Here is a 23799-nt window from a genome sequence, read left to right on the forward strand (position 1 = left end):
CATTACCTGTGTACATAGGACAACTGCTTAACTGCTTGCCTATTACTGCATGATAACTTATTGTGAGAGGTAATCAATAAGTACTCATTTGATTGAGAATGCCTTGACCAGGTAAATTGTCCAGTGTAGGAACGATTTCTTTTTTACTAACACTGGGTGCAGATTACATTCTCCTGTAATATCAATACAGTATAGAATACTTTCCAATTAATAAAAAGATCATAAAAAGTTTGCATCATTCTGCTTTTCAACCAATAATCCTAAAGGAAATGTCAATTCATTGTGTTGCAACTTCCTATTCAAAGCAGTGATCAGCTTGCATTGATAGTCGTTTATATACTTATTAAATACCTGCTAGCAATACAAAATACTTAAAGTTTCTATGGCAGAGATAAAATTCATCTACATGCTAAAAAACCATTAGAAACTGTACTACAAGCAGGGTACTATCTTTACTGTAAATGGGATATCTATTAGTGTTAAGTAATTTTTATACCTTGTAAGCCACCACAAGGTTGTGTGCCAGGAGGTGAATACACACCAGCATACTTTAGACCTGAATATTTTTCCCCCTAGTGCAGTCAGACTGATCCCATATTGTTAGTGGAAAAAATCACATTCATCATTCCCATATTCATCTACCTATCATTTTCAAATTAGGTGAGCCATTAAATTTTAACAATTTTATTAATTTTGTTCTTCTCTACCATTAAATGCAGATAATTACAATGCTACAAGGGGAAAGGCTGAAACAATTATGCATGTATATTTACTGTTGTCAGTTTGGTAGCACAAAACCTAGGAAAAAAAAATTCTCATATTTGAAAACCTAGCATTGGAAACCATGTATTTGATGGCCACCATGCTAGGAGATCAATACATTGTACGAGGGCGGTTCAATAAGTACCCATGTTAGAAATGAAGGAACTATTATTTCAAAAACATTTTTTTAATTTAAAACTTAGATCCCTTTTAGAAAGATACACTTCTCCCAACGTTCCGGCCATTTTTTTAACCCCTCCAAAAATTAGGATTTGTCGAACTCTCCAAAATACGCCTGTCTCGGCGATAACTTCCTCGTTTGAGCTAAATTTTTTTCCCACGAGCCATTTCTTCATGTTAGGGAATAAGAAAAAGTCACAGGGAGCCAGGTCAGGTGAATATGGGGGGTGCGGCAGCAATTCATAACGTAGTTCATGCAATTCATGAAGTTGACAGCCAGATCAGCTTGTTGTCCACTGAGAGCAGTCGTGGCACCCATCGGGCTGAGAATTTTTTCATCGCCAACTTATCATGTAAAATATTAATTGCCATTCCGGTCGACACACCCACGGCCTCTGCTACTTAGCGCACTTTCGTTCGTCAATCAGGCGTGGAATTTTTTGAATGATTTCCTTGGTAACCACATCTGCCAGGCATCCTGGTCGCTCTTCATCAAAAACATGTTCGCCCACGTTTAAATTAGTTGAACCAATATCTAACTGTGGTCATAGATGGCGAAGTGTCCCCATAAACAGCATCCAACTTTGCTTTTATCTCCTCACATTTCTTCCCATCCAAAAACAAAGAGCGAATTACCGAACGATACTGCTCTTTTTCCATCTCAGCAAAAATCACGAAACACATCTTACTTGAATGGCTGCCAAATCCAAACTACCCTTTAAATCAGTCTGAAATTTGTTTCACCGTTGTTTGATAGATGGCAGCACACGATGATAACATAAACTTCCCTCAGGAACGCTGTTTGTCGTCAGACACGGGTACTTATTGAACCACCCTTGTTGGCCTAGTTATGGGGGCCCACCAAAAATGATGATAGACTCACTATAATTAATATCTTTCATAGTAGCCTTAAGGAACTGTAAAGTTGATCATTTAAAAAAACTTTAACCAATTTTATTAATGAATTTAATATTTTTCTTTCTTTGTCGAATTTCATAAAAGTGCATTTACCTTCAAAGGGTTTTTCATTTTGGTATTCCCACCTTACTCAGTAATAGTAGTTAGTAAAGCAGGTGGTCACATGCTCAGGTAATTTGGTGAGTATTTTAGTTACTAGGTGAGTAGGATTTCATAGGAGCAGAGGAAGGGTGGAGAGAAGTGTCCACTCCAAAACAAATACACCTAGGCACCCACAGTTGAATTTTTCATCTGAAAGATGGAATGTTGTAGCCCTTGGGATGGGAGGCCAGTACAATAGCCACCTCACCAACTCGATTCCCCCAATATATTATCGGTGTAATGAGATAACCTCTTTGTGTAAATTTTTGGTTTTGTGAAGCTGACTACATATATTGTTTTCTTTCCTTGTGTTAATATTTATTATATAATACATATTATAAAAAGGAAAAATTTGCTAATAATCCCCCTAATCCCCATACATGATTCGTGATAGAATCCCTAAATGAAATTGATCAATGGAGGATATTCTCACATTCAACAGGTAATATTTGGAGCTCAGTTGGTTACTGAATTCCCTCCCAATGGATCCAATTAGGGTGAAGTTGCGGTTTGGCGGAGTTCAATTTGGTACTTTATGGAGTCAGATTATTTTCAGTATGAAGATTTCTCCTGAAGTCAGTTCAAATTTCCAGCAGGGTAGAATGCAGTCATAGAGGGATTTGCCTACACACACAACAATTATTAATAAGACTGTACAACTGTAACGGAGCAGTGCCATTAGAAGAAATCATCACATAACATTATTGAGTGATTACTTATTTTCTGTAGGTATCCCCAAAAGTGAAAAACTATTCCTGCAAATATTAATCTGTCTTTTGCAAATGCATTCATATCACAAATCTAACAATAAATACTTTTACTGATGTTCATGATCCATGGGCAACAATCTTGACATAGTGGAATGGCTTTAATTTTCCAATGACTCCTAAAGCTGGGCTGGCAAGAAGAATAATTGCACCTGGTAGGCCTGCCCAAATGCAAGACAAGATGAGGGTATGAGCCTGACAGAGGTATTCATTGTAGCAACTGCTCCTCATTAGAATACACTACCTGGAATAGGCCAGATAAAGTTTTTATAATTCACTTTTCCCGATAGCAGAAAAGATTCCTATCTTAAATGTCATAAGAAGATCATAAAATGTTTTTCCTTGATAGCTGGAAATCTTCACCAATTATTTATCATTATTTTAGCCAATTTGAAAATAAGTACCATAATCCCTAGAATTTTCCTGTAGAATATAATGAGACGAAAAAGTTTTTTAAATGTTCATTTGCCACATCAAATAATGACATACTTCTGCATACTGCAATAATAAGTTGAAAATTGACAACTTAATGTTGCTGTGTACGACATTATCATGTGTAACTACAGTAGCAGACTAATATAGTTATAGTAGCTTTTTAATAGTTTGAAGTACATTTCATTCGCAAAAAACTTGTTTTTTGTGATTCAAGTAAATCAATTGCTCATGTTAGTAGAACCAAGAGTTTTCTGCCAAAAAAATGTATCAAAACAGCCTCATAAGTGCCCCCCATTCTCTGGCATGCAGGCAAAAAAACTGTAAGCCAGGGAAGGGAGTAGGTTGTTAGCCATGGCTCCTCCACTTCTCTACAGTTCAATATATGCATTTCCCACCCATCCGATTTGATATTTATTCAGGATGTACTGTGTACTTTCACTTTGATCAATGCAGCATGCATACATTGATTTGAATATCCTCACCATATTTAACCCTCCCAGTTAGTTCACAAATTTAATGTAGGAACCTTACTGAATAATTTAAATTTTAAAAGAATCAAATTTCATGCACTTGGGCCAGAATAATTTATTCCTCCGTAATTTTTTTTAACTTTGAACTATTGAAGAATTGGTATATTAAAATGCAATTTATACAATAAAAATGTTACGTCAAATTTTATAATTAATTTCACTTTCACCTTTGAAGTAGCAAACTTGAGTTCTAAAAGCTAAGTTTGTGATATAAATGTCAAGCCATCCTATAAATATGCTTGCATTGCAGTCAGGGTAATGATATACTCTTTCTCTGCTATTGAGTTGAGCATGGCACACTTAGCATCTTCTTTAAGGTGGACTTCTTTTTGTCATCAGCATCTTTTCAATGAAATGCCTCTGAACTAAATGGCAAGGTGACAGAATTGCGGGTAGTCCCCTGGATTTTGATGGCCTTGAGCTAACTCCATATGTTTTTAAGGCTTGCTGTGTTAGCAGAAGACATAAGTACAAATGATTTCTCTAATTTTGACAGCTATTGAATATTACCCCAGTGTAAAATGAATGGGAGCATTGAATAAGTCTAAATAAATTCATGTGTCATCAATTCTTCAAATTAGTAGAGAACGAAAGAGAAAACTTTGAGTTGCCACTCACTTTATTATCATGACCTGAGCTGAATCCCAGATTGTGATAATAAGAAGTTTGAGAATATTACAAATATTTTTATACCTTTTCAAATATGGAAAAAGTCCATAAAGTTAAGCTTGTATCTGTAAAATGTATTGCCATTTGAGAACTTATCCTGAAGTATGGTTTTGAATTAATTGTTTTCATAAGTGGGTTCCATTAAAAAACAAATGAATGATGTAGATTTCTTAACTACCCCATCAACATTATCAACACTTAAACACTAAATAAATCTCTCCAATGTCTACAAGTTTTCATTTGCTCAATCCTAATCAAGATGATAGTGAATTATTTTGAAAATAACTCTACATACTCAATTAGTTCAGTATCAAAAATATTTGGGAAAGACTCGAGGATATCATCATGAAATACTATTGGACTACATTCCACAGGAAAGGGTATTTTTATGAAATCTAACATTCATTAAAATCATCCCAGAGTCAAAGGGAAGGAACGTCATAAGCCATGAGAATTTAATTCATTGCAGTCACTTTGCTCTTCACTATCACAATCTTAAGAAAGGGTATTTATTGAAAAAACACCTTCGATTGAATTCTCACTCCCAAAATCAATGTTCTCATCTCTTCCCTCCACATTTTCTCTTTACTCAAAATTGAATTCACCTTAGGATCCAACGAGAATTTTATAAATTGAGCTTATCTCTTTACAAAAGAAATCTTCAACGTAAGGGAGTGCGGCAGCAAGGCACTCAGCCTATTTATCTTTTAGTCAAAACAAAAGACAGCAGATGCACCAATAGCCCAAGAGAAGGGAGCTACAAAGTCGATTAACTTGAGTGGAAAAAAATAATGATAGAAACCATGAAAGCAGAATAACATACCTTTAAAAAATGATGAAATGTCAACTGATCAAGGAAGATGATTATACTTTCTTTCACTTAGAAAATGATTTTTCATGCAGCTGAGGAGAATGATAATATAAACCAATCATCTAAGAGACCAATCTCATTTACAAAGGGCCACTGATGATGTTGCATGTACAGCAAGCCACATGGAAGGGTTCAGCTTATTTAATTCCTAACTTAACTTGAGATAGTGTAAATTATAAGTTAAACATTAATGGTAATAATAATTTCTAATCACTACATGTGTTATGAAAGTTATGTTAATTATATTCCATACATGATCTAGCACTGGATGTCTTAAACATATGTCCATTACATATCCATAGATATGCACTGATGAATACCTACCTATGGATAAATAATGGTTATCCATTACATATATGCTCATAGATTGGATACACAGTGTATATTACACAGTTCCATTAAACATCCACTATTTATTTTTTGATGTTAGTAATATGATTGAAGTAATTAAAAAAATAAGTAAATGGAGAATACTCATCCAGCCTCAGTTTTAGTTAGAATCTAAAGGAAATTTATTTCTGTACTTCCAGATGTTTTTCATTATTTTCAGAATCCAATCGTAGGCTAAAATTTCTGACGATATTGACAAACTGAAGCATGTTTGAAAATGCCAATAGAAAGGCTGAAAGAAACATATTTCTATTCAGAAGAAATATTGTTAGATTAAATTTATTAAGCAATAATCACTTTTTTACCCCAATCTACTATATGAGAACATGATTTTATTTAACAAAAATAACAATAAAATGTTAAAAAATAAAGATACAATGACAGGCACAGTCTGGTGAGTAATGAAAAAAGTCTCAAGGCATTGATTCATTTCCCATGAAGCCTGCAATAAAATGCAACAACAGAAAGAATTTCATCACTGGCAAATGAATTTGGTAGAATATCAACAAGGTTGAATTCAACATTTTAGTATGAGGCTGAGATGAGGCACACTTAGAGAGTACATTTTATAAGAGCCATAAATAAGTTATCACTGGCTTAAACTTAACAAAATATTAAACAAATGCACATTTGGAGCACACCACAGATAATGAAACAAGACAATTGAGTATTTTACTGCGCTGAGTACATTATTAGAATAAATCCTACAATATCATCACTTTCCCCCATGTTTTACTTAAAAACCATAAAACCAATGCAGCCAAATCCCATTGAACTAATGTAATTTCTAATTTACTGATGAGGTATGAAATGTATCATGTTCTTGGTAATAAAAATGTTTGCCTTGTAGTGAAAAATTCAAGGCAAAAGCTTTTAGACATCACAGCTTACTATTGAATGCATCTGTGGTTAGTCAATCAGCAAGCTTCTTTTTCAAATTTTCAGCAAGCTTATCCATAAATGCAAATGTGTCCAGGTAATCTTCCTTTTTGACACTGAAAGAAAACAACAAGGAATACATTTACAATGGCTGTAAAAGAATATCTCCAATGTTTCTCTAAATAGGTAACTTATCCAAATATTTTGTTACATAGAGCCAGAAAAAAATGACAGAAGAGACGAAAAAGTTGTAATTTATTTCTCTTGGACCAACTTTAACAAGAACTGAGTCAAAATATCATTACAGTACCCAAGTTTAAGCTAATAATTCTACCTCTTACATGAATACATATTGAATACACATTTAAGACCCCGGAAGAATACAATCACTTGCTAGTAAATTATTCCCAAGTAAAATCCAAACAAATACATCATCAAATTAAAAACAAACTATAAAATGAAAGCTTTTAAGTCCTTGTATGTCTTATCAAATTCAACTAAATGAAATTGAACAGAATCAATTAATTTCAATCAAAATAAATACTTGTTACCTACCCTCATACGTAGGAAGGCAGAAAAGGAGGTATGGGGAGGAAAAGAATGGAAATGTTGAACAGAATGAAAGGAGATTGAAAGTATTCAGCAAGGAAAAAGTTTGGGGTAGTGTGGGTAGTCATGATGTCTCTCGCTGGATGAAACTAGGGGTAGTGTGGTGATGATTAGTCAGGTGTGCCCCACAAAACCAACCTTAAATAGTAAATTATCAACAATAATGACTTACCCTGACATTCCCTTGATACAAATGGCCAAGTCTTTTGTCATAAATCCTGACTCAATTGTTTCGATACACACTTGCTCAAGAGTTTCAGCAAATTTTTTCAATGGTGCATTATTATCCAGCTTTGCTCGATGTAATAGGCCCCGTGTCCATGCAAAAATAGAAGCTGAAAAAAAGAATAAAACGGACATTAGCATAACAAAATATACACTTGGTATGAAGTGCCCCTGGGGGTGCTGAGCAAATTGCCAAAATTAAATCACTGGAACCTCTATCTGCACAAATATTTGTTGGGTGATTTTTAAGTCATTAATTTTTGATAAATAAATATGGCATAACCATTATTATAATATGGTTTGGCATGAAACACGAAATAATGTAGATATTAGCCTTAAACTCTTGACTTCCTTTTTCTACTTTTGACAGAGAGTAGTTTAATTCTAAACGTAATTTCTACACATAAAATTATAGGTAAAACCATTTGATTTCAGATGAGAAATGCATAGGCAAGCATTATCATAAAAACTAACCCAATCAGGATCTACAGAGCAGATTTTGAATTCTAAACATTCACCTTTGGCAACATGAAAAATATTGTTCACATTGTATATCATAGGAAAGAAACATTTAAGATAGCATTTTGAAAAAAATTGGAATTGAATTCACATAAAAAAATTATTAGGATGGGTCACATTTTTTTAAATATTAAATACAACCCTTCAAAATAATGACAATAAAATCCCACTATTTTTCCATTCTGCAGTCGAGAGCTATATGCAGGTATTGCTTTGTGTAAATAAATTGCACATGGGCAAATAATGATAAAAGAATTTAGTCTATGAGCATTACACCCATAAAAAATCGAACAAAATCCTTTGCCACCCTATATGTACGCCTTTATTTTTTATTAATGATAATAAAAGCATCAGGTACATTTTTTCAACTACAATGAAGGCCCACTCAAAATTTGAATTCTTCATGTATATGTCATTTCTATGGTTCTTCAATAATTGTTCCCCTAACGTCTCCAGTAATATAAACACCATTGAGAGTGTTAATTTATACCACTACTATGTTATTTACCAGAGTTAAAATTAATGATAATGAAAGAATGACGCTTAATTTTAATTTGAAACCGAATTCATCCAGTCCCACTTAGCAAAATAATACTTGAAGAAATAAAGTCGAGTGGAAGAGAGTTTAAGTGGATGAAGTTGAGTCACAGTTATTTTCACTTAGATGGAGTCTATGAACATTCATCAGTGGTCAGGACTCTACAAATATTGTTGAACAAATATTTTTGCATGATTAATAATACACATGGCGAATACTTACGGCTCAAATGACATGCTCCAAGGCAACATTCTCACAGCCCCCTAAGGGTCACCAATGACCCAGAAATATGGAAGCTGCATAAATGCATTTGCATTTCCACCTAAAAATTCTTTCATTTGTACTCATTACCATAAGGGACATATGTATGTGATATATACTGCCATAAGATTATGTATCCATGAATGTAAAGAGGAAAACTTAAACGCTGCCAACCTTTGCAAAATCACTCTTGGTTGTCAATGACAATGGTGGTTTGGGACTATTAAAGAGTGCAGTTACACTCTCAAACATGGAACGCTTGAGGTTGAACTCCTCTATTTTAGAGGGGCATTTAACAAAATGTCACAAGATGCCTGAGAAGAGAGACATTTAACCTTCCAAAATTCACTTACCAATAGGATTAGTAGAGGTTTCACCACCTTTCTGATGAACCCTATAATGTCTTGTAACTGTCCCATGGGCTGCCTCCGCTTCCACTGTCTTTCCATCTGGGCACACTAATACAGAGGTCATCAAACCAAGAGAACCTGGCAAAGAAGCACGCAATAAGAATTGAAGACAAGAGCATTTAAAAGACAAAACTTCACCGATGTTAACTTGGAAAAAACTTCAAGTATATCTAATCAATCAACATTTGTAATATTTATGAAAACTACAAGACAGTTCATCAATCTCTTTGGCCTGGTTTTAACCTACATACCTGAGATATTGTTTTTAGTATTGTATGACACTTTTGCACAGAATTTTTAACCAAGGTGAATGTTAGCTGATGTCATCTTTGAATTAAAATAACAACATTGCAAACAAGTTTCCCAGAAAAGCATGGGTGATATATATTATTGCATGAAATCAAAATGTAATTATAAAAACAGAATACTGCTCATTTTCATTACAATAGTATCACAAGTAGAGTTTAAAATTGGAGGTAAATTTAATTTAAATTTAAAACAAGGTAAAAATTGATGCAGCTGGTTTGCAAAATGTAAAATAGGAACAAAAAAGAACATACAGACATTAAAACAGATTAATGCTTACCATATCCCTGAGCAACAGAGTCAGATTGAACATCACCATCATAATTTTTGCAAGCCCAAACAAAACCCCCCTCAGACTTCATTGCATATGCGACCATGTCATCAATCAACCGATGCTCATACCAAATGTTCTTAGCTTCAAATTGCTTCCTGTATTTCCTAAAATAAGAACATTAGTAATAAAAATAATTGGTATTTACACATAAACATAACTTTAAAAAATATTTATTAATTTATTCAAAGGTAATACATTAATATTGTTAAAATATCATTAATTTTTGGTCAATTAATAATTACTTAAATGAAAATCAAATTATATCAAAAATAAGAAAATAAATTTCAGTGTATTGAGTTATCATTCGCATGTGAGCATTAGGTTTTTATCCATTGTTGAAATAGAAAGAAAGACTCGTACTTTTCCACAGATTTTATTATACGGCACGACGCGTTTCACCGACTTGCGACATCATCAGGTAGTCTTTCTTTCTATTTCAACAATGGATATCAATTACTTCCACGAAGTGAAGCCTGAAACAATAGAATATATTAGGTTTTTAGTTTACAAATAATAAACATTAGTCCACTAGTAAAACAGCTAGAGATTTTTAATTGGTCAGTTTAAAGAGAGCATGTTAATTGCCAGAGCTTTTTGTTAAGAAATATCATTTTGGTGAATTACATGCCATATTTTAGATGTGAACCTTCCTTTTTATTTATTTGTTACTTCTTTTAGTTATTTTACAATGGTAAAATATAAGCTCTTCCTTCCCTTGAAAAAACATTCAAATCTAAATCATGCCTTATAAGTCACCATATGAGTGTGCACAGAGACTGTTAGAACATAAGACTGTTATGTGTCGGAAATTGTACAGGCATATACCTTCATTAAACATAGGTATTACTTTTCACCATTTATACAATGATATAATTTTCTAAACACTTGTCGTTAAGTAAACTGATTTGTTAGGCAAATTGAATAAAACTTGAATATTTTAAAGAGGGAGGAAAAGGGACATATGAAAATGTGTTAATTATTAAGAGCTCTCAGATATAAATTTGAACTCCCCAACACTTTTCCTTTGGTGTTCATAATTTTACTTACTTTTCATAAATATCCTGAAAGATATCCTTAAATCGACCATCATATGCCTTCAGAATGGTATTTTTAGTGCTCAGGTATAATGGATAACCTCGATTTAAAGCATAAGTGAATGAAGATTCAGCAAATGCACTGCAAAAAGATACAAATAAACCATAAATAACACATACTCTTAATATCATTCGTAAGATCATCTCTTTCACAAAAATTAAACAGCTGAATAAATTAAATCATAGGAGAAGAACTGCATTCATGAATTTTTTATACAAGCTAAAAGTGTTAAGATTGGAATAAATAAAAATGCGCTCCTAAAAATTGCAAAAACTAAAAGGAAATAGGGATATTTAAATATGGCAACCATTTTCCCTCAAGAAATTTATTATTTCTAAAAAATTGTACATTCTTACGCGGGTGGTTTGAAAATTACATTTAAGGTCAGAGTTCTTTTAATTTAGTACTGCCTGCTGGAACACACACCAACTTGCACCCAAATTGGTTTATTACTCTGTACTTACCATAAATTTAAATCAAGCAAGTCATGCGATTTCTAAAAAAATGGATGACAGAGGATTTTGCCTGTTGATCATGCATTTTAAGAAAGGCAAATCACCTCAGGAGACTAAAAAGATACTTGATATGAATTATGATAAAATCTGCACCATCATTATTTCAGGAACCATTGCTAAAATCTATGACATGGTGATTTATGATAGAAGAGAGAAGGTTTGTGAGATTGCTAATGGTGTAGGTATCTAGAGCAAATGGGTACATCAACGTGTAAACATTTGAACATGAGAAAGCTATCCAGAAATGGGTGCCGTGATTGCTTCGAGTCGACTAAAAATGGACTAAAAATGAAATAATGCGACTTGTCCCAAGGCCTGTTTGTAGCTGATTCAATAAAATCTTCAGGTCTTTAGGTGCCCTATACTTACTATAAATGAAACATATAACTACCAATACATGCCAGAAACCAACTTCAGTTGAAGCAATGGGTCGTCAGTTGGGAGTGTACCAAAGAGGGCAAAGACTTCCTTCAGTTGTGAAAGTAATGATTTCTTTTTTAGAATTAACTTAATGGTTTGAGGCTTTTCCTGACAGTCAATGAAGATTATTTCTACAGTAGTTTTCTTATATTCTAGGATTCGCAAGACATGTCCACAGTAGTCCACAATTATTGATATGTCTTATACACCTGTCACGTATTCTCAACAATGTATACTGTTTCTGCTGGACAAATAAACATAATATTAATATCCACCGAAATCGTGTACAAAACACCCACGTATAGAAGGATACCACGTGCTGCATCAGCAAATTTGCTCTTGTTGGTGGACTGTGAATCACTGGCTGATATTACTTTTCATTTGCTCCGGTTTCTCCAATACCAAACTTCTTGGTTGCCATCATCAACAGTTATGGCATTTCCATGGAACTGGTTGGGCTGCTTGGAGTTGGAAGGGCTGGTTAGGGTCAAACTACTCCAAGAATGCCACATAAAATGACTTTGTTTCCAATGCTTTCATCAAATGTTTCAGAGACTTTGCAGCTACAAGTGATTTTCCACTTGCTAGAAATGCTAAGGGCTCATGTTTCATGGGATCCTTATGGCTTTTAACTCAGAACTCATTTAGTTCAGTTTTCAGAAACTTTAAATCAGCAGCCATGCTGGCAACACTACATTTTTACAGCCATGTATGCTTATTTACAAGGCACTAAAACTTCTTTCAGTAAACATCTCGGCAGTCGCTGAAGACCTTCAATATTATGTCACTTAAGGTAGGCACTCAAAATGAAATGTATGGGTACAAATATTGCAGAAAACTAGTCTATCTTGCGAGACTATTGCAACTATGCAGGAGTCACAGCGACATACTTGGTGCCATCATTTTGTCTATGGTACTTGGGTCACAAATACTATTTCACACTATCCATATTAATACACATAGCACGAAAATAAACTGATATTTAGTAGCAGGTTGTTACTCACGCTATTGACTCATCAGTATTGAACATGGCCAATGCAACTCCAGGTCCTTTAAACACATTAACCACGCGCTGGATCCCCTCTCCTGATTCACTTTTCCAGGTTATTTCCAAAGTTCCTGCTCCCGGCACCACAAAGTCAGTGGCCTTATACTAGAGGATGGAAATGAAAACAATAAATAGCCATTGAAAGTGTAGAGAGCACCAAATTTCACCTTATGGTTGATAATTGTTAGTCCATGGAATAAGACTTAATTTTGCGGCATTCCAAAATTTGTAAATAAGTAACAGTAATTTTCCATGCATATATTGTCGATCATAGTTTTCAGAGGAAAGAGTTTTTTACATACAACTAATTCCATCTAAGTAGGAGTTGAAGTTCCCATGTCCAGTTAACACTTGTGTACACCTCAGCAAGCACACAAGTGTTAACCGGACATGGGAACTTCAACTCCTACTTACACTTCATAGGGAAATGTTCTACCCCTCTGTGTAACTGTGGAAAAGAAGACACAGCAGAACATAGAGTGGAGGATTGTGTTTTCTGTGAGACAGAGCGACAACTCTTATGGAACAGTATGGAAGAGAAGCTAACGAGCTTTAGGGAAATAATTACATTCTGCCTAAAGAACAACAATAACCTGCTTGGAAAATTTGCAATAAGAAAACCAGCAAATAGTGAACCACAACAAGTGAACTAACTGGGAAATATTTTGTGTAAAATGTAGCAATGTATTCTATATGTCTATTGAGTGATTTTTTTTTCTTGAAGTGTTTATCATTAGTTTAACCCCTAACATATATATAAGCACCTGTAGATGTTAAAATTTTAGAATAACTTTCCTTATGTCTGATTATTTTTGTCTTTTTGTCTGTTTTGTTATGTCTGTTGTTTCCTTATGTCTGATTATTGTTTGTAAAAAGGGGAACTAAGATTCAAAGGAATCCCCAACTAACTGTGAAGTAAAATAAAAGTGAACCCAGGAAACCATTGGTCAAATGGGTCCAAAAATTAAATTAATTAAATTAACATCTAATTCCAATGCTTGTAAACATATAATGTGAATCACATCATACATATGCTGTCAAATCAAAACGCACATATTGCCACTCCATTTCATAAAATACAAGTAGGAATATTAAATATGTAACATCAAATAAAAGTGGCAGTTCAACCCTAAAACATACCTGGTCAGCATGTGCATGACGTCCAATGATGATAGGCTTATCCCAGCCTGTTACTAGACGAGGAATGTTTTTGCAAATAATGGCTTCTCGAAAAACAGTTCCACCAAGAATATTTCTAATTGTTCCATTTGGTGATTTCCACATTTGAGACAAGTTAAATTCTGCAGATGGCAAGAAAGCATCACATTGAGATATATTAGGCTCCACAATTGTCTAAAGTAAATGATATCACTCATCTGAATTTCCACAATAAAATCATATCCAATATGATATACTATTTGTAAATAAAATTCACCTTCCACTCTTTTCTCATCTGGGGTAATTGTAGCACACTTTATGCCAACATTATACTTTTTTATTGCTTCTGCACATTCAATCGTTACTTTGTCTTTTGTTTTCTCCCGATGTTCGATGCCGAGATCAAAAGTTTTAAGCTCAATATCCAAAAAGGGAAGAATAAGTTTTTCCTTAATGAGATCCCATATTATCCTGGAAATAATACAGAAAGAGATTTAGAATATCACTGAACAAACAAAAGACCTTAAATTTCACTTATCTAAATATTGTTTCACATCAAAACCATCAAATCTCCAAGGCTTTTAACCATTTTCGATTGAATGGCTGGAGGTTGTACATTAAATGTAACCTATTTCTGTGTACAAAAAATTTCCGAAAAGTGTGCTTGAAATTTGTTTACATAATTTATTTCCAAACGGAGTCATCTTCCAAGCCATGACAAAAGCGGCTCAAGAATTACAAGGTCTATCCCAGAAGTAGTATGACTTATTTTTTCGCGGCTAGAAGGGCGGGCGGCAGTTCCTTCGGCTGGGTTCGAGGGTGGGGAGTCTCAGGAAAGGCTGGAGGCTGGCGGGTGTTGGCTCCCAGCCTTTGCGGTGTGAGGATCGTTCGTTTGCAAAACCTTTATAACGTGATCTCGTTACGCTCGGTCATGAACCTGTAAATGGAACTGCGCTACGCCATCAAATTTTGCGTGAAACTAGGCAAAAGACTAATTACATGCTCAAGGTAGCTTATGGTGAAAACGCCATGGGTAGATCGGGTATTTTTGAGTGGGCACAAAATGTTTCGGGAGGGTAGAGAAGATGCTGAAGACGCCGTACGTTCAGGACGCTCTTCGACCTCAAAAGTGACGAAAATCTTGCAGGAGTGAAGGCTTTGTTGCGCAGTGATCGCAGTTTTAGTGTTGGCATGGTTTCTGATGAACTTGGCATCCCTAAGAGAAAAGTATACGCGAAGTTGGTGCCGCGAGTGCTCTCGGACGAACAAAAGAAAACTCGCACGCGGATCTACCAAGAGCTTCTCGACCGCGTAAGTGAGGATCCAAATTTTTTAGACAATGCCCCACCAGACTTCTTCCTCTTCCCCCATCTCAAATCAGTGCTGAAAGAACGTCACCACGGCTCCGTGGAAGCGTTAAAACAAGCCCTGACCGGGGAGATTAGCGGCACTCCGGGCGCTGCCTTCCAGAATTTGCACAAGGAGTGGAAAACCCGCTGGCAGCGAGGTGCCCACGCAGAAGGATGCTACTTCCAAGACTTTGAGTAAATTCATGAATTCTGGCAATACACTTTTTTTTTAAACGACTCAGTCCTACTACTTATGGGACCTTGTAGCATTGATTTTTAAGGTTAACCCAAAACTTGCCCTGTCCATGCCTGTAATTGTGACTGCTCAATGGTGCGCACATACTGTGGCATTTTCTGCTATTGTAAAAAGTAACTGCCGAGACAAGAGGAGAAAAATCACCTTTCCTGGTGAACTCGGGGGAAGCCTCTGGATTCTTTCTCATCACCCTTCCCCAAAGGAAGGACAGTGCCACGGGGGGATGCAGTGGGTGATTCTCACAAATAGAGATTATCTTAAAGCCTCAAATTATTTTGGACTTCTTGATAAAATATGAAAAGGTTATTTCCATTTTTTGGTATCAGTTTTTCAAAACACAACAGAGAACTCCCATGATAGGCCATAATAAAATAAGTAAACGGCTTCCGGAAAAATGTGCAGAAAAATAAATAGCTTACTAACTAAAAACTAACCATCATGATTTACAGTCACATACGGACCCCTATTCTGTATGATAACACTTTGTGTAAAAGCCTTACTCCTTACTTCACAATCTATATATATATAAAGGAGAGTGTTTGTTTGTATGTATGTAATTTGTTTACTTTTTTGCTGTCATAGAAACAGCATTTTTCCAACTATGCCAGCAGGATACTTTTGCAAGAACACTATTGTATTCAGAATTGCCGAGATATTATACGTGGAATACATCAAGGAAAGTCTTTTGTAGAAGAAAAATGGGCAACTTTGATCCTGAGAATAATATTTATTCATGTGACGCATTGGGCCGAGTCTACACAGTCCATCCTAACAACGCCGAATGTTATTTTTTAAGAATGCTTCTACATACCATTAGAGGACCTCGCTCATTTGCAGAATTAAGAACGGTAAACGGAGAAATATGTGAGACATTCAGAGAAGCTTGACAGAATTTAGGGTTGCTAGAAGGAGATCAACACTGGGATGACTCATTGCGAGAGGCCAGTTTGATTTCTCTTCCAGGACAAATCCGAATTTTGTTTGCCATCATAATAACCTCCTGTAATCCATATCACCCAAAAACAATATGGGAAAAATATAAAGAATCAATGAGTGAGGATATACTGGCTAAAGTTCGAAGTGAAAATCCTACATTGGATATTACGTTTAACTCCGACATTTTTAATAAAACTTTGATTATTTTGGAGGAAAAGTGTATCACCATGGTTAACAAGACTTTAGTGGAACTCGGTCTTTTTGCACCTGTACAAGATCAACAGGGTGTATTTTATCCAGATTATATACGTGAAACTAGCTACAATGTCTTAGACTTAGAAGCATACATCGCGGATAAAAAGCCACTTCTCAATGAAGATCAGAAATTCGCGTACGAAACAATAATGGATCAAGTAGATAAACAAGAAGGAAGTATCATTTTTCTTGATGCTGCTGGTGGCACGGGAAAAACATTTTTAATTAATTTAGTTCTCGCTGAAATCAGGGTTCATGGAGAAATTGCTCTAGCCGTTGCATCTTCAGGTATTGCAGCGACATTAATGGAAGGAGGAAGAACAGCCCACTCTGCCCTTAAGTTGCCACTTAATATTTCCCGACAAGAAAATCCCACATGTCATATAAATAAAACAAGCGGCCAGGCACAAGTTCTTATAGAATGTAAATTGATAGTATGGGATGAGTGTACGATGGCTCATAAAAAATCTCTAGAGGCCCTCAACGCAACACTTCAAGATCTTAGAGGAAACTGCAGTTTAATGGGAGGAGCTCTGGTACTCCTGTGTGGAGACTTCCATCAAACTCTGCCTGTCATTCCAAAATCGAATCCAGCCGATGAAATTTATGCCTGTTTAAAACATTCTGTTCTACGGAATCATGTCCAAGAAATTAGCCTTAAACAAAACATGCGAATCGTCTTAAGAGATGGGAATGCTCAAAATTTTGCAAATAAACTTTTGGAGATTGGAGAAGATAGATTAGTAATTGAAGCATCTGGTATGATAAAATTGTCATCAGATTTATGTGTATCGGTGAAAACTGTCCGCGATATGATACAAGCAGTCTATCCTAACGTTAATCAAAATTATAAAAATTTAGAATGGTTGCGAGTAAGAGCCATTCTTGCTCCTAAGAACGATGATGTTAATGAAATTAACAAGGAGATACTAGCCATGCTGCCAGGAGACGTGATTGAATATAAATCGGTTGATACCGTAGTGGATGCTGACGAAGCCGTCAATTATCCAACGGAATTCCTAAATTCACTTGATTCAGCTGGATTGCCACAACATCGCCTTATACTTAAAGTAGGATCTCCAATCATTTTATTGCGAAATTTAGATCCACCAAAACTCTGCAATGGGACACGATTGTGTGTGACAAAATTAATGAAAAATATAATCCAGGCAGTCATTTTAACTGGAAAAGGTGAAATAATTTTTATTCCACGGATACCTCTAATCCCAACTGATCTTCCCTTCAACTTCAAAAGATTACAGTTTCCAGTCCGGGTAGCTGTTTCAATTACCATTAATAAATCACAGGGACAGTCTTTAAAGTTTTGTGGTGTTGATCTAAGATCGCCATGTTTTAGTCACGGGCAACTTTATGTTGCTTGCTCCAGAGTAGGTTCGCCTAAAAATTTATATATTCTTTCTCCTGGATATGAAACAAAAAATGTAGTTCATAAACAGGTGTTAAATAAAAAAGATTCTTAAATTTGTATGAAGTAGAGTATTATTGTACTTTATAATTTTTTGTTTTTCTTTATGTAGTATATTTATATTATTGTTTCTCCCTAACCCGTGCAAAGCCGGGTATTCAGCTAGTATATGTATATATAGTATATATATATATATATATATATATATATATATATATATATATATATATATATATATATATATATATATATATATATATATATATATGTATATGCATACACACACATACATACACACAATTGTATATGGAATTTTGCGCACACACACACCTGAGTAACAAAAAACCTAATACATTTAATATACCTTATTTGTCTAAAACTTTTACTACTCAAGTGCCATTATTTAAAAACATGAAAGAATATTACCGATTTTCACAAAATATAGATATCTTTTTCATTCTCAATTTCGAAACTCAAGAATGATCCATTAAATGAGCCATTTAGTATGATTTTTGCTTTCATGAGTGAGGGTTTTGTTTCCATGTAGCTTGCTTTTCTAAGTGTATTTTTTAAACAACCTAGTATACAAAAGTATAACAGAAGTTACTTTGCTTTTGTTGTATTTTCTTAATTTATTTTGAACTGCTTTTTTTCAATTTTGTAAGTAATTATAACTACCTTTTGTTACTTATTATTCCTTATATTAATTATTATTGTAACTACCTTGCACTGAAATATGTAATAGGGAAATATTTCTCCGTAATATAAATATTATTTGCGACAGGTTTTTAAACTGGAAGGTACTACTAGAAACTCTAGCACCACCGTCACGCTTGGCACTGTCGTGCCGTGTGCGAGCATTAATGAGGTTTTGGTCCCACTACGACATAAGATCTAACTGGCCTCTCCATTCTACGAACACAAATTAATAAAATGATTCACAACGCGTCAAATATTCTTTCTTTCCTTCGAGACAAGATTTGAAACCTCCATCTCAGTTTTCGCAGGGAAAGAGACAAATTTCTGCCCCAACCAACCGTGCTTTAATTTAAAATTTGCAGAGAAGGTTTTCGGGGGAAGAATTTTGTCGGCCTGTTCGTCTTGAATTGGACTGACTTTAAAAGAATGTGTATCAGAGTTAAAATGGCCACATTCTCCATTAAGATCTCAAAGAATCAGCCAGTGCACAGAAATCTCCCATGGATTGTTACACACGTGAACTCTGCACTCATTGCGCAAAATAATGAGGACTCTAGCGCGTCATTAGTCAGTAACCCTTACCCTTTCGCACATTGATTGCGCTGAAACCCATTGCGGATTTTGTTAGGCGACGGATTTGACCCACGACACACAGCAGCTAACCTATTTTCGTAGGAGAGAAGATAGATAATGCTTAGGCTTATGCATTCCATGGTCATTAATCTCGTATTCCCTTCTCTTCACTGAGAGAGATAATGATACACCAGGAACGTTCTGAGCGATAAAGAGATGTGGACACGTCTGCTGGCTGATACAGTGTGCGGTTACTGAGAAAGCTAGTTTAAATGGTCAGGGTAAAAAATATCAAGATTTGACCTCTGGTCACCATTACTACAGCTTTTTCCATCCACAAACAACAAGCGTCTCGCTTCTTAATACCAATATGCAGCGTTTATCAGGCTACAAAAATTTTTAAGCGGCTTCTCTTCAGAATTGTCTATCAAATTCCCCTAAACGAATGTGGCAGCTATTAAATTATCAGCAAATTAAGAAAAATAAAGCTTACGGGGATTGTTTTGCATAAAAACGCAATTAAATTCGAAAAATTGGAGGCATTTTGGAAATAAACAATCAATAAACATAATACAGGTTTTTTTATACTTCGCAATATTGAATTTAAAAAAAAGGAATTAACTCGTATTTTGTCAACAGCGGCACCTCAAAATTAAGACCAGGCATTTGGTGCAAGAAGTGACCTTCTAGATTCAGAAATTCCTTTTTTCCATTTCAGCGCCGACTAGTAGTGAAGTGTTTTACGTGCAGATAACTGATGTGGCCTTCTACCAAGATAATTTTTCTGATCCCAGCGATGTCAGGCCCCTAAAACCCTTCCCTCAGCGGAAGGGTTTAAGGACTTCAAATTAAAAGGGAAAACCTCTTAAAACTGTTACACTGTTAAAAAATTTAATTTTTCTCCAATTAATGTAAACTATACCGAAAATGATTATTTTTTACAATATAAGTGACGAGGCGACGGAAAGCAGCATCCTTTACTAATTGCCCCCACAAAATTTATTGTAAAAATTAGCCCCCTGTGAGAGGTACGCTCTATATTGGGGAACCGCTGTGGAGGGCCAATAAAGCTTCGTACCGCTACAAAAGCCATCCATTCATCGCTGATGCTAACTATATTCGCAGGGGATTTCACGATGTTCCCAGGAAGGTATAACATCACCACGTGCCGATTACGAGCCCAATCTACTGGCGATATCTCTTACTAAGGGTAAGGTAGGTCATGCATCGTCTCAATGGGAAGAAATGGATTACAGAAGCGGTGCTGTGAATCAGGAGAACGAAAGACGTAAAAGTATTTTCGAGCCACGTAGAACTCTTTGGAGAGAGTGAATATCTTTTTGAAGAGAGAGGGTAGGTTCCAAAGAAATAAGGGCCACTAAAATTGCTTGCTCTTTACAGGGTGGAGGGCGACACGTGCCAGGGAATTATTTGCTCTTGTTTATTGCGATACGCGCCAAGTGACATTCGCGGCAAGTTATTCGCGCGGAAAATTAGCGAAATTGACGGACGAGGGCCTCTGAGAATAGTTGCAATGTTTCGAATAAGCCACAGTATTTTTATAGCTCCAAATATGACGCAACTAAGTGCAAACCGAGAAAAAATCCTGCGCCCTTTACGTGTATATCTCTCGTAAGATCCGAAAATCACATGCAACGAGTAATCCTCTCACACTCAACCATTCCGATAATTACATGCAGGCGAGCTTAGGAACTGGATGATAATAAAGCCATTGCATTTAAAAAAAAAACTAAGGGAGAAGGGCGCATTGAAGAAACGGAACGATTTATACCAACAGTTATAATAGAAGACGAGAAAATTCATGCTCTTGTTACATATTCAAACTAGCAAAGTCTATCAAACAGAATGGGAGGTTACAAGTCAAAGCTGACCGCTTCGTTTGTTGCTACACGACACGCCTCGTGGCATATCATTGCAGCCCAAGTTAGAGGATTATAATTTATACTAATAAGGATTGCCATGATTACATTTCACTGTCCACATTATATAAATCGTTTTCCGTAAAAACAAAGTAACTCAAAATACAATTGGCAAGGACCTATAAAAGAGCAAATATGAACTCCAAAGCTTGACGGAAAATAACATCCCGACCACCACGTCTAGATACGAACCTCGAAGTAGGGAAGAGCCTGTAACAAGAGCACTACCTACATTAACCGATTATCAAAAAATCCACTAACAGGCCTGGTTTATTAGAGAATTATGACAATTTTAATGTCACGTAACCGTTAAATACTTCTTAAAAAAATATTTTTATCTTGTTTTTGAGATATCTGCCAGGTGAATGGATTTTGCGCATTCGACTTCCTTTGCACGCAGTTATTTATTTATTTTATTTATTCAGCATTAGTCCGAAAACAGCACATTTTGGCCTTAACATCGAACTATTAACAACGATAACAATGGTTACATTTACAAACACCCAAGCCCTAGATGGAGGGAAACTCACCCAGTCGGGAATCGAACCCGCGACCCTTGGAATATTGGCAGACGAGGACGTTACCCCGCCTCCACCGGGGTCGGCGTTAGAGGTTTTATATAGATTATAGGTGTATGTATAAAGGTTAAGGTTATAGTTACCGGGAAAAATCTCGCTTAAGGACCTCCTACACGCTCAGATTTTATTCATGTGTCTGCGTAAACACTTACTTTGAGCAAAGAGAGGTACCAGAGAGAGGAGGTAGTCGGAGCGTGTAAATGACTGCCAGTAAAATTGGTCGCATACAAATCTACAGCATCAATTCCCGTTTAAATTTCTACAAACACACAGGTACCAATGCATAAGCAGGTATTGGTACAGGTACGTACCATACCTGTATAAACGCGCGGAGGCGATAAACAATTTGATATGTTAGTCACCATTTTAACTGATTGTTGATTTAATGGATGTCCCAATCATTCCAACAGCATGTCATAAAAGTTTCGGGACATGTAGACACAATCACCTGCATTTCCAAAAGAACTTGTCGCAGTCGGTCCGCGCTTTAGTACTCAGAGCAAACCGAAGTATTGGTTTAAGTGTGCTTACGTGGCTTACTATTTTATTGTGCTTCTACGGGCCAACCGACCACTGGAAAAAAAACTCTCAAAGACTCAGTCGCGACGAGTCTTAGAGAGTACTTCGCGCTTAATCACTACACGTAAGTTACCTACGCAGCGTTCACTTCGACATTGCCGCAGACGAGCAGGTGTGCACCTGTCGACCTATGCCTGCCGATTACAGGCGCTTAGAGGCACTATCTTGCCACCCGAACATTCAAAATTCCCTAATTAGAAACTTTTTTTTTACCTGTTCGGCCTGCTTTCCTGGGACGTCAAACCACTGTGCGTCGAGTCTCAGAAAGGGGGGCCACTCTATCACCAACGTTCACTTGGATACTGAACACTGACTGAGAACTTTAACCCTAAATACGAGCCCTACGAACCCTAAAAACTCGTATTAAGAGCCAACTAGTAAGTTAGGCATAGGTGAAGCAATGAATCAGACGTTTTAAAGAAAGTTAGGCATCTCTTTTGACGTCCTCTTACATAAAACCATAGAATAGGGCATAAAACCACATGCACACGATTTTTGGTCCTCGTAAAACCATAATCTAACGCCTTATCGGGCGAATTTAAGTCATGGTTTCAGTGGAATAAAGTAGGATAGCAATCTGTGACGATTTTATTAAAATTAGATTTAAAACAACAGGCTTTGAAACACAAAAGCGCCAAGATCGCATTAAACTACATCAGCAGAGCATAGGATGGGTGCCAATTCGTAACAAATTACTGTGTTTCAACATTTTCCCAATTTCTACGATCACACCCCCTAAATACAAGTATGTATACATACTATCTCGAATAGTTAATACACGAGAATTTCATAAAAAAACCTTACTATTTATAAAGAGAATAAGTCTTGGGAGCCAGAATCGTAATGGCACAGTAAAAAATGTGGCATAAATATTTCGCTACGAGTACACCAGGACTTAACACGATATCGGATTTTCTCGGGAATATAAAATGCATTTAATTTTTCTGTATTTTTAGTACCTCTCTCTACGGGATGAAATTAAGTTCTTATCTGCACTCACTGAATCATACACACTTTAGGTGAGTCCTTATTCCAAGGATTAGCTTAACAGTCTTATTTTTAAGTTTATATTAATATTAAAACAAAACTCGATACAATTCTTCTCGACTCCCTAAACTATCACCTCATATAAAGTAACTGAGGACATGCCTTAGTTAACTAACCAGCATATCATCAAGGAAGGAGAATAAAACAACAAACAAGGTGCCCGTATCAATGACTGAGAACG

The 23799-nt window shown here is 35.8% G+C and overlaps 1 protein-coding gene across 1 annotated transcript; it reads right to left on the reverse strand.

Moving 5' to 3' along the window:
- Positions 1–5926: 5926 nt before the first annotated feature.
- Positions 5927–15680, reverse strand: LOC139694704 (isocitrate dehydrogenase [NADP] cytoplasmic-like). The gene is made up of 9 exons (XM_071593190.1): positions 15628–15680; positions 14258–14451; positions 13963–14123; positions 12779–12927; positions 10792–10920; positions 9691–9848; positions 9048–9182; positions 7324–7486; positions 5927–6658 (listed from the first exon to the last, which is right to left on the reverse strand). Exons 1-9 carry the CDS (start codon positions 15678–15680, stop codon positions 6577–6579), a joined length of 1224 nt encoding a protein of 407 aa, XP_071449291.1. The 3' UTR covers positions 5927–6576.
- Positions 15681–23799: the final 8119 nt, after the last annotated feature.

The sequence above is a fragment of the Hetaerina americana genome, unplaced genomic scaffold (genome assembly GCF_022747635.1).
Source record: "Hetaerina americana unplaced genomic scaffold, ioHetAmer1.1.p SCAF_524, whole genome shotgun sequence".
Taxonomy (NCBI): Eukaryota; Metazoa; Arthropoda; class Insecta; order Odonata; family Calopterygidae; genus Hetaerina; species Hetaerina americana.